Below are 13,278 nucleotides of genomic sequence, written 5' to 3' on the forward strand. Positions count from 1 at the left end.
TTGGGAACAGAATTCTGACATCAAAATAAGAAAAAAGTTAATATGAGCCTGTGCTCAAAAGTCAATAGTTTTGGAGTTATTGGGTGCTGAAGACGTGAAACAAGTGAACTTTAAAGGTTAAACTACTATGGCACAGATTGTAGTCGGGTCAAGACATCACAGAGGCACTGATATTTGAAATATTTAAATATCCATGTTTAAGAATGTTCCAGTACTTGCACACCAATTTTTAGAGGTAGATGGAGAGTGATAAAGAACTCCCAAACAGCGTCTCTGAAATGATTGTGAAAGTACCGGAGGTTCTGAAAGATGGATATTTGGATATTTCACATACCAGTTCCTCAATGATGTCTTGACCTGACTACGATAGGTTCCATAGTAGTGGAGCTATTAACTTTTAAACTTCACTCATTTCACGTTTTCGGTACCCTATAACTCTGAAACTATCCACTTTTCAGCACAGGTTCATATGAACTTATTTTTCTTATTTTCATGTGAGTAATCTGTTCTTAAAATATTGTGACCCATTTATGTAACATCCTTTAGTTAAAATGTGAGTACAAGTAAATATACTAATAGACTATATAAAGATGGTAATAAAACTCATAAAAGTAACAACAATTACATTTATCGAATCGAATTTCATTATCATGTAAATACTCTTCAGTTAAATAGCTATTTTGTTAACCACTTACAAATACTTTTTCATTCACAGACATTTCCTTTTTCATTCACAAAAACTTGTTTTTCACTTGAAATTTACAATATATATGTTATTATTTTCCATTAATAATAATTGATTTTGAAATAAATAGGCTGATGGCGTAAAGTACATCTCTTAATAATATCTGAGTATTGTCTAGATGAATTATATCATATTTTCGCCTTATAGGACGGCCGGTTTTCGGAGCTTGCCAAGGCAATGACAGAATCTGGCTTCATCAACAAACTACGATCATCGGATCATACCTTCACAGTTTTAGCTCCGTCGGACGAAGCTTTCCAGAAGATTCCAGTCTCTCGAATGCAGAAAATATTATCGGACAATGTTGCCAGAGAAGGTGCGACTATTATTCTGGTAAACTCTTACATAAAAGCCATATGTTACTTTCACAAGGAATTTCTGGCTTAATAGTAACTGTTTTTTCTAAATATTTTAAGACCGCTGAACAAAATCAATTGATCGGTCAGGTATTACTTACAGGTTGACGCATATTATCTAAATGGATAAGGGAAATTTATTTGAAGTACCTCAAAGTGGATTCTTTTTATTTATTTTTAAATGCCTATATTGTATTAGACAAAATAAAAAAAAAATAAAAAGTAGATTTTTAAGGTTTCCTCTCAAAATTATTCCAACGACTGTTCGTCATCAAGCACACTGTACGTTTAAAATGTTTGCTATTATAATTTGTTATATCTGATAGTCTACTCTTCAAATAACAAATATTCTTAATTTTCCAGCGCTTCTGGAAAATCATGTAATTCCACATTCGCTGTGTCTACCTGCTGTAATAGGAGAGCATAAAGTGAGAACATTAGGGTCTGAAAAACTTGTGTTTGACTGTGATAGGTCAGGAAAGACTGTGGAGGAGAAACGATTCAGGGCTGATTTCACTCTGGGACGAAATGGAATGCTCTACATGCTTGATGATATCCTTCTACCTAATAGAGGTAAGTTCATTTGATTTTATTTATTTTGATTATATATATATATATATATATATATATCTATCTTAGTAATCATTTCTGTCATTAGCTAACAATAAATAACAAATATGGCGGATCAGCTTCTGATATCGTTTTTTTTTTTTTTTACATTTGATTTTCGTTTCTATGTTCATTGACTGTTTGAGTGAATTTTACATCTCTTTTCAGTCCTAGATCTTTATGAGACGATATATAAATTTCTTTCATTTAATATGTTAATGTTTGACAACCATTATTGAAACAACTATTCTGTGAGCAAATTTTCAGAGGAAGAGAAAATCTATTTGCCTAGAATACCACTTCTTCCATCAAAGTCTAGAGTCATTTTAAAGCGACTGCCATTCCTGGTGAGATTTTCATTTGTAATAACTGGCTAAAATGCCCATCATTCACACAGAGAGACTACGTTTATGGAAAGAGTATATTAATCTCTCCCTCTTAGGATACCCATGAAAATGAATTTGGACTTAAACAGCATCTGGAGTGTTACCATTCATCTCATTGACCAGAAAAGTATGAACTCGACATTAATATCGATGATTTTCAATTATTTTCACACATCATCTCCTTCCCTCCCCTACTCCACACACTCTCATATCGATGGAGGATGAATTTGGACTTAAACAATATTGGAACTGTGAATATTAACCTCAGCAAACTCGAAAACTGTGGGTTGGGTATTACTATTCGTTATTTTCAATAATATTTACATATCACTTCCCTCATCCATTTTCCATTTTTGCCGAAAATGTGGTGCTAAAAAATCTTTAGACCAGGTTCCACACATTTAACAAAAGTCATCAAAGTCAGTCCAGCATTTTAGGAAGAGATAAATGTCAAACATATTTTACATGTATTTATATTTCTATAGATTAACAAGGTACAAGGACGAACATCAGAGAATTACCGTACAAACAAAATAAATTAAATAAATAAATAAATAAATAAAATTTGTTAACCATTTAAAATAAATTCTGGTCGAATTATTTAAAATATTTTATTAATCTTCCTTCCCAAAGAACTATAATCATTTCCTATTACTCTGTCTCAAAATCAAATATTAAAAAAAAAGAACATTAAGTATAGAGAGACTACATAAAAATAATTATCAGAACTAATACAAGTTGTAGTACATAAATCCTCTGGAACTGATTACAATAGTAAGTTTCATTTCTATTAAATACGATAGGCCTAATCTATATATTATATAAAAGGAAAAAAATAACTCACTGTTCAACACCCAGGTCATACTACTATTGACAAAAGCGTGAAATTTGGACAGTTTAATCTCTTTGTCAATAAAAAAGTATTTTGTGCAATAGTATCCTAACTGGAGTAAAGGATAATTCTTTTCTTTGTCTCTCTCCAGAATAGAATATCTCACAATCCCTGAAGTTACGGAGATAAAATTCCGCACAATCTACTCTTTCGGCTTTTTCGAAAACTACACTCCAAAAGGGGAGAAAGGGGACAATTGCTATAATAATCAAATTTCTTGATTTTTATTCAGAAAATGCTCAATGTGAGGGTTCAAGGTGAGAAATTTGGTACATAAATTCTTCTTTGGAATAAGAAAACACATGTCTTAGAGCTTTCAAAAATCCCGTTTCTAAAAGGAGAAAAGAAAAATTTATATTGTATTCAAATTTCTGAATCTTTATGCAGAAAACATTGAATGTGGGATTCTCTTAAGTTGGAATTCAGACATTTGGTACATACATTCTAAATTAAGTGTTTCGATTTTTCGAAAATTCCGCTCCAAAAGAGGAAAATTGGCAATTTGTATAATACTCATATTTCCTTTCGTTCAATCAGAGAGTGTCCAATGGCAGGATTCTCTTAGGATCGAGGCAAGAAAATCAGTACATAGACTATTAATTAAAAATAAAGGAAAAGTGTTTCAGAGTTTACAAAAATTCCGCTTTTAAAGAGAAAGGAGAGCATAATATCTATAATATTCAAATTTCTGAATCTCTATTCAAGAAATGTTCAATAAAGGATTTGCTTAAGTTGGATGTCGGATTCGATGTATAAACTTTTCATTAAAAATGAGCGAACACGTGATTCAGTGTTAAAAAAAATCCTATTGTAAGGGAAAAGTGCAATTTCTACAATATCCAGATTACTTATGCTAGTACTAGCATAATAATCTAAAACATATTTTCATTATAATAATAATTTGCAGCCAAATTATAACATCTTCATGGTTATACCTCCTCAGAACATCTTCAAGTTAAACCACTTCACAAAATCTTCAAACTTTAACCACTTGACACAAGTCTGACTAAACTTACTGTTATAAAGCAAGGATGGCTGGAGGTACTAGAACAGACATAAGGAAATGAAAGATACGTTATATAATACTATATGGATTTTTTTCATTTCTTTTCATGCGGTTAATGTGCAAACAGATAACTACGTGAGCTCTGCTCTGATTACCCTTATGATTTAATATTATGGATACTTTAATAAAATCATTATTAATACTATGAATACCCTCCATAACATTAACAATTGAGATTACATTGTGTTACTTTGTTTTTTTTTTTTAAAAAAAAAGAGTAAGAAAACAAGGAAAAAAGAAAAAAATGAGTTTTGAGTGGCTCTTTAGTCTTCATTTGTTTTTCACCTACTTTGCTTACTTTCTTGCTATAACAGGTTCTTCATTTGTTTGTTTTTTCTTTTACTGTTTATTTCTTTCATGATTTTTACCTGTGTATTTTATGATAATTTCCTTGTTTACTCGTTTGTATGGCATTGATTTGGTTTGTACAACTTTGCATTCACTGGCTTTAGTTTGATTCACTAAGTTTTCACTTATGAGTTTCTTTCGTTTAATTTCCCTTCACTTTTGATTTGTTTCACTTTTGGTTTCACCTATGCGTTGTTTAATAATCCTTTTCTGCACAATACCAAGGGTCGAAGAACTGTGGACATCATACGGTTCAGTTCGATTACTATAAGTAAAATATATTACACAAAAGGTGGTGTGTAAATGTGATATTATCTGCATTGCGTAACAATATTGTACAAACTGGATTTCCTTGTACCGTCGCCAGAATAATTTCCTTTCTCAAGCGAATCTGATTCAATTTCCATTTTCAGCTTTAGTAGAGAGGAAAGGGAGAAGATGGAGCCTTTTCTTGATGAATCCATATATTGTATATTTATTTTTCACTATCTCTTACCGTCTTACCGTGTTAGCTGTAAGGAGAACAAATATTAGAATCGGAAATAGAAATACTGAGAGAGATGGGCTCTAAAGCAATATATATGTATAACAGCTTCTTGTTGTTTTAATAAGTCTTCTTGGGCTATAAGCCAGGTGAAGGTATTAACATCCGACATACAGACATCGCATTCATCTTCAGGGATTGTAATAAGTCTTCCCGGGCTATCAGCCAGGTGAAGGTATTAACATCCGATGTTTCGAATACAGACACCGCATTCATCTTCAGGGATTGTAATAAGTCTTCCCGGGCTATCAGCCAGGTGAAAGTATTAACATCCGACGTTTCGAATACAGACATCGCATTCATCTTCAGGGATTGTAATAAGTCTTCCCGGGCTATCAGCCAGGTGAAAGTATTAACATCCGACGTTTCGAATAAAGACATCGCATTCATCTTCAGGGATTGTAATAAGTCTTCCCGGGCTATCAGTCAAGTGAAGGTATTAACATCCGACGTTTCGAATGCAGACATCGCATTCATCTTCAGGGATTGTAATAAGTCTTCCCGGGCTATCAGCCAGGTGAAAGTATTAACATCCGACGTTTCGAATACAGACATCGCATTCATCTTCAGGGATTGTAATAAGTCTTCCTGCGCTATCAGTCAAGTGAAGATATTAACATCCGACGTTTCGAATGCAGACACGGCATTCATCTTCAGGGATTGTAATAAGTCTTCCCGGGCTATCAGTCAAGTGAAGGTATTAACATCCGACGTTTCGAATACAGACATCGCATTCATCTTCAGGGATTGTAATAAGTCTTCCCGGGCTATCAGCCAGGTGAAAGTATTAACATCCGACGTTTCGAATACAGACATCGCATTCATCTTCAGGGATTGTAATAAGTCTTCCCGGGCTATCAGTCAAGTGAAGGTATTAACATCCGACGTTTCGAATACAGACATCGCATTCATCTTCAGGGATTGTAATAAGTCTTCCCGGGCTATCAGTCAAGTGAAGGTATTAACATCCGACGTTTCGAATGCAGACACGGCATTCATCTTCAGGGATTGTAATAAGTCTTCCCGGGCTATCAGTCAAGTGAAGGTATTAACATCCGACGTTTCGAATGCATATACGGCATTCATCTTCAGGGATTGTAATAAGTCTTCCCGGGCTATCAGTCAAGTGAAGGTATTAACATCCGACGTTTCGAATACAGACATCGCATTCATCTTCAGGGATTTTAATAAGTCTTCCCGGGCTATCAGGCAAGTGAAGGTATTAACATCCGACGTTTCGAATGCAGACACGGCATTCATCTTCAGGGATTGTAATAAGTCTTCCTGGGCTATCAGTCAAGTGAAGGTATTAACATCCGACGTTTCGAAAGAAGACACGGCATTCATCTTCAGGGATTGTAATAAGTCTTCCCGGGCTATCAGTCAAGTGAAGGTATTAACATCCGACGTTTCAAATACAGACATCGCATTCATCTTCAGGGATTGTAATAAGTCTTCCTGGGCTATCAGTCAAGTGAAGGTATTAACATCCGACGTTTCGAATGCAGACACGGCATTCATCTTCAGGGATTGTAATAAGTCTTCCCGGGTTATCAGTCAAGTGAAGGTATTAACATCCGACGTTTCGAATACAGACATCGCATTCATCTTCAGGGATTGTAATAAGTCTTCCCGGGCTATCAGTCAAGTGAAGGTATTAACATCCGACGTTTCGAATGCAGACATCGCATTCATCTTCAGGGATTGTAATAAGTCTTCCCGGGCTATCAGCCAGATGAAAGTATTAACATCCGACGTTTCGAATACAGACATCGCATTCATCTTCAGGGATTGTAATAAGTCTTCCTGGGCTATCAGTCAAGTGAAGGTATTAACATCCGACGTTTCGAATGCAGACACGGCATTCATCTTCAGGGATTGTAATAAGTCTTCCCGGGCTATCAGTCAAGTGAAGGTATTAACATCCGACTTTTCGAATACAGACATCGCATTCATCTTCAGGGATCGTAATAAGTCTTCCTGGGCTATCAGTCAAGTGAAGGTATTAACATCCGACGTTTCGAATGCAGACACGGCATTCATCTTCAGGGATTGTAATAAGTCTTCCCGGGCTATCAGTCAAGTGAAGGTATTAACATCCGACGTTTCGAATACAGACATCGCATTCATCTTCAGGGATTGTAATAAGTCTTCCTGGGCTATCAGGCAAGTGAAGTTATTAACATCCGACGTTTCGAATGCAGACACGGCATTCATCTTCAGAGATTGTAATAAGTCTTCCTGGGCTATCAGTTAAGTGAAGGTATTAACATCCGACGTTTCGAATGCAGACACGGCATTCATCTTCAGGGATTGTAATAAGTCTTCCCGGGCTATCAGTCAAGTGAAGGTAATAACATCCGACGTTTCGAATACAGACATCGCATTCATCTTCAGGGATTGTAATAAGTCTTCCTGGGCTATCAGTCAAGTGAAGGTATTAACATCCGACGTTTCGAATGCAGACACGGCATTCATCTTCAGGGATTGTAATAAGTCTTCCCGAGCTATCAGTCAAGTGAAGGTATTAACATCCGACGTTTCGAATACAGACATCGCATTCATCTTCAGGGATTGTAATAAGTCTTCCCGGGCTATCAGGCAAGTGAAGGTATTAACATCCGACGTTTCGAATGCAGACATCGCATTCATCTTCACGGATTGTAATAAGTCTTCCCGGGCTATTAGCCAGATGAAAGTATTAACATCCGACGTTTCGAATACAGACATCGCATTCATCTTCAGGGATTGTAATAAGTCTTCCCGGGCTATAAGCCAGATGAAGGTATTAACATCCGACGTTTCGAATACAGACATCGCATTCATCTTCACGGATTGTAATAAGTCTTCCCGGGCTATCAGCCAGATGAAAGTATTAACATCCGACGTTTCGAATACAGACATCGCATTCATCTTCAGGGATTGTAATAAGTCTTCCCGGGCTATCAGGCAAGTGAAGGTATTAACATCCGACGTTTCGAATACAGACATTGCATTCATCTTCAGGGATTGTAATAAGTCTTCCCGGGCTATCAGGCAAGTGAAGGTATTAACATCCGACGTTTCGAATGCAGACATCGCATTCATCTTCACGGATTGTAATAAGTCTTCCCGGGCTATCAGCCAGATGAAAGTATTAACATCCGACGTTTCGAATACAGACATCGCATTCATCTTCAGGGATTGTAATAAGTCTTCCCGGGCTATCAGTCAAGTGAAGGTATTAACATCCGACGTTTCGAATACAGACATTGCATTCATCTTCAGGGATTGTAATAAGTCTTCCCGGGCTATCAGTCAAGTGAAGGTATTAACATCCGACGTTTCGAATACAGACATCGCATTCATCTTCAGGGATTGTAATAAGTCTTCCCGGTCTATCAGTCAAGTGAAGGTATTAACATCCGACGTTTCGAATACAGACATTGCATTCATCTTCAGGGATTGTAATAAGTCTTCCCGGGCTATCAGTCAAGTGAAGGTATTAACATCTGACGTTTCGAATACAGACATTACATTTATGTTCAGGGATTGTAATTAAGAGACCGGAAACGTGAGCATGTATATACAGTGACTATTTAGGGACTTGTGATTCTATACTACAGTATTGCCTTTCGTCGGCTGCACCTCCGCAAACTCAGCAAAATACTTGCCAGATATGATATAAAAGTTCTCATAAACCTCCAGCCAACATCAGATCATTACTCAAACAGTGAAAGACGACTTTCACCTGCGCACTCCTGGCGTATACCGTATACCATGTGAACGTGGCAGAGAATACATAGGACAGACTGGACGTACAATAGAACAACCTGTAAAGAACGCAACAGTTACATAAGACTTCACCAACCCGAAAAATCAGGACTAGCAGAGCGTAACCTAGAGCTTGGACATAGAATTAATTTTGCAAATACCACCATGGTAGCCAAGTGCATCAATTTTTGGGACAGAACAGTAAAGAAAGCCATAGCTATCTCACGGGAAAGGAACAGTCTTAATAGAGACAATGGGCTTCAACTCAACTCTATCTGGTCGGTCCTTTTCAGGAACAAGAAACAGATATTCAACAGAGCCATTTCTCGTAGCCACAACAACAGCCAATCAAGAGCCAGCATCCCTCAGCTAATCAGAAATCAGCATTTCCTACAGCCGATCCCAAGTCCCCATCCATAGCTCTGCTCCTAAATAGTCACTATATATATATATATATAAGTAGTCATGTCTTCTGTCTCTTGATTACAATTTCTGAAGATGAATGCGATATCTGCATTCGAAATATAGGATAACAATATGTTCACCTGACTGATGGCCCAAGAAGACTTATTAAAATCACGTCGCCAGGAAAAGTTCAAGTCTCTCTTCAGTTTCTTGTTATTTCGTACCGGTTTTGGTCTGATACTTGTTCTCAGACAGACAGACAAAAAGGGAAGCGGAAGAATGGATAATTCATTTTATAAGACTTTCTATATTTACGCACAGGACAGTTTAGAAGTCTAAAAGTTGTGTGAGCCAGTTTGGATATAACTTGTTGTAACTTGAATATCATGCGTATGCTCTTTAAATTACATAAATATTAATAAAACAAAACTGACCAAAGCACTAAATATGTTAATAACACTTGTGTAACTGTTTTTTCTGCATTTACTTCTAAACCCATGTCCCAGCAAGCGTTTAATAAGACCTCTGCATTTCTTTCTATTGTTCTTCTATCATCCCCTATTAAATTTACATCATCAGCATATGCCATAACCTGGTGAATACCATTCAATTCTAGACCCTGGCTTCTATCTTTGATTGTACTCCGGAACAAAGTTGAATAATAATGACGTAACTTATACACTTAACTTTTAAATATCTGTGAAAAAATTAAATTGTAGCTAGTGTTGAGTGTATAACCATTATAATACCCAAAAGTTCATATTTGTTAACAGTTAATGTGTACACTTTGTATGTGGGTAAACATTTTTTATGTTGTACTATTGTACGGTAACTATTCTGATCATTACATGTTCTATTATTTATAATTATGCATAATGTAATTTTGTTCTTATTTCATGTTTCAGGTTTATTTTAATTTGACGTCTTATATGTTTAGAGTACATTGGCCCTGTATGGATAATATGCACCGAATCCTAATTATTTTTATACTGTCTTTAATCCTTGCATTTTGTACTTTCGTGTTAAATTTTACATTGACATTCAATTATTTCGTTTAATCTTTAGAATTTTCTAATGAAAGAAGAAAATTAATTCATTAGCTGCAACTAGCGCAAGGTGTTGTAGCTCTGAGGGATGATGCGCTGGAAAAGATAATAGTTCTCCTCGCTTTTTGTGTGTAGTTTTATTGTGTTTGTTTTTGTTTCTGTTTTATCTTGATTTATATATAGCTGGAATAAAGAAATCATGAATCGGAAACAGAGAAACATTTACTAGAGAATAAAGAAACATATACAATGCGTTATCCAATATTATCGATTTCGGATAGGAAACTAAAGCTGTAAGGGGAGGGCCTATTCATTTCATACTACACCTATATCTTCAGAACAAATTGGGGATATTAAAACATTGGTGGGAGGATCCTCTCCCTAACATGTCTGGATAAAACACCAAACACACACCATCACAAAATATAAATGGTACTCTGTAGGTACTTTCGCCTAATGTTTCATCAAATAGGATGGGAAACAGTACGGAAAAATGATTAAATTTATCTATATATATTAAATAACAGAGGAGGTGCGTGAAAGCATCCCGATGTGTGCGAGATGTCCTAACTCTCGGCTAGGGTAGAGTAAGTAATTGGTGGGGATGAGATTCAAAGGAAGAAAATAAGCGTGAAGGGTTAAAGGCACTTAAATTCATACTTTTTTCTAGTTCGCAAAGGTTGTGTATTTAGTAGTTTTAAGGTGAAAGGGGTGAATATGATATTCAACCCATGTTTGCGCTGTTAGTCATAACTACATTTAGGTTGTGGTGGATGGTCTCTGATTTTTTTGGTCAAAGTCTGCCTCCAAATTGGGGTAGACCTTGAATTTGACCTTCTTTAGCATTATCCAATTTCAACTTCAAGCAATGTGAGTGATTGAGAAGATCCACACAAGAAATCAGATGTCAGAATTGTGTAAACTGAAAATTTACTTTATTCTGTATGCAGTTTTATTACACAATTAATATATTATAAAATTTCATTATTTTTTTTAAGAAAAAAAGATTATTCCTTTTTTAGCTAATTAAATAAAGTATTATTTTCTCCAGTGAGTCTTCTTAAACAATAAGTTACTGATAACTGTATTTTAACAGATGAAAATATCCTAGTGATTTTGATAATAATTAATGATCAGGATCATAAGTTAAATTCCTTGTGTGCTATTGATCTGGGTAACATACAGAAAATAAACATACAGTGCTTTAATGAGCTATTATTCTTACATTACCATTATCCAACTACTTTTTTCCTTCTTTTGTTGCTGAATTTGTCCATGTTAGAGTACTTTTCTTTCCTCGTGGATATTAATTTTATTTTTCAACTTTTTCCCCACAGCGAAGAGTATTGTACAGTTGCTGGAGCAGGAGAAGATGTTTGCTTTCCTTCAGTTGATCAGAGTAGCTGGTGTTGAAGATTTATTTGAAAATTTTGGAGAGTACACATTGTTTGCACCTTCCGAAGCAGCTATGTACTGTAAGTATTCTTAGAAGAGATTGAAAAAACGTATGTAATTGTAATTTCTTTTTATTCAAATAGTCTGAAATGGTCACTCAAATAAAAAGCATTCGATATAAGAACATTTTGAATAATAATAATAAAATTGTCCAAGAAGTAACCCTCATAGATATAGCAATACTATTGAATCATAACATACATACAATATTCAGTACAAAAATAAGCAAATATAAAGACCTGGCAGACGAAATCAAGAAGATATGTAAATATCACGAAGTTACAATAAAAGCAATCATTACCTCAGCCACTGCAATTGTCCCTAAAGGTATTGTGACGCAATTTAAACAGACAAATACAAAACATCTCCTAACAAATGTACAAAAATCAGCAATACTAGACACTTCTCATATAGTCTGAAAGTTTCTTTTTTTCTGAGAAGTCTTCAAATAATCTGCACTTGTGAGAGATCGCCATCAGATTATTAAGCTGAAACCGGTTTAAACCAAGATACAGCAATAATAAAATAATAATAATAATAATAATAATAATAATAATAATAATAATAATAATAGAATGAAAGTTTGGGGGTAATACCGGCAAACTTGTCTCTTCGAGGAATATAGCCAAGATAAGCGTTAAGTAGCTCTCATAGTGTCTCCTTTCAAATGATTTTATTCTTGATTAAAATAATATTATTAGACACCTGTTTGAGGATGTAGACGGAAACGAAGTAAATCATCTCTTAGCTTTCTTCCCTTCATCTGGAACCTTACTAAAAATATGCCTTCGGCATATTTGAATCCAATTGCTGAGCTAGAACTTGAACTTGGTTAACTGTATTTGAAATGTTATTTTTGGAATCAAATCGATCTATCCAGTTACAGGGAGGAATAATGGAATTTCATAAAATATATTAAATGCATGGAAAGGGTTTCAGATGCAAATGAATCAGTAAAATGCCATACATTATTATTATTAATATTATTATTATTTTACCAATTTAGATAAATTCGACGTATTCAGTCAAAACTTGCATAAATGTTTATTTTTCTTTAAACTCAAGAGATGTTACAAATATATATATATATATACAGGGGCGGATCCAGGAGGGGCTAAACCATATTTTACCGTTTTATCCAGTTTAAAGCAGAATTGAAGCCCATTTTATCCAGTGTATACCTGAGCGTCAAGGGGGGGGGGCTATAGCCCCTATAGCCCCTCCCTTAAACCCGCCACTGTATATATATATATATATATATATATATATATATATATATATATATATATATTAGAAAAAAAGTTGCCTAAAAGAAAAATTACTTTTAGTTTACCTTCTTGGTGTCAGTGAATGCTGTCGGAGTGCAAAAGAACTTTGTTTTCATATAAAATGGAAAATGCACTTGTGTCTATATTATTATTATTACTAAATATTTATGTACGACTTATAACAATTAATAAATAATGTCGGTTTCTTTATGCATGCTGATGATTTAAAATTGCACAATGTTATTAGAGATTACGTATAATGACGTAGATAGTTTTTAGAGTTCTTTACTTGCAATAGTCAATTAGTCTAATAAAAGTACAATTGCTATATACATGCTGTCATAGACGAGCAAAATAAATTATGCAATGAACAATTATTTTATAAACGACATAAATATAGAAACA

At 34.8% G+C, this 13,278-nt stretch overlaps 1 protein-coding gene across 4 annotated transcripts in view; it reads left to right on the forward strand.

Annotated features, from left to right (window-relative positions):
- The window catches only part of LOC145681228 (transforming growth factor-beta-induced protein ig-h3-like), a 211,845-nt gene that overhangs the window by 173,707 nt on the left and 24,860 nt on the right, over window positions 1-13,278 (forward strand). For all 4 annotated transcript variants that reach the window (XM_081752771.1, XM_081752772.1, XM_081752774.1 and 1 more), the window contains 3 exons: window positions 893-1,061; window positions 1,465-1,674; window positions 11,488-11,625. In XM_081752771.1, the coding sequence (XP_081608897.1) occupies window positions 893-1,061; window positions 1,465-1,674; window positions 11,488-11,625 (517 nt within the window). The remainder of the gene's footprint in view (window positions 1-892; window positions 1,062-1,464; window positions 1,675-11,487; window positions 11,626-13,278) is intronic.

The sequence above is a fragment of the Thermobia domestica genome, chromosome 3 (assembly GCF_964235325.1).
Source record: "Thermobia domestica chromosome 3, izTheDome1.hap1.1, whole genome shotgun sequence".
In the NCBI taxonomy this organism is placed as follows: Eukaryota; Metazoa; Arthropoda; class Insecta; order Zygentoma; family Lepismatidae; genus Thermobia; species Thermobia domestica.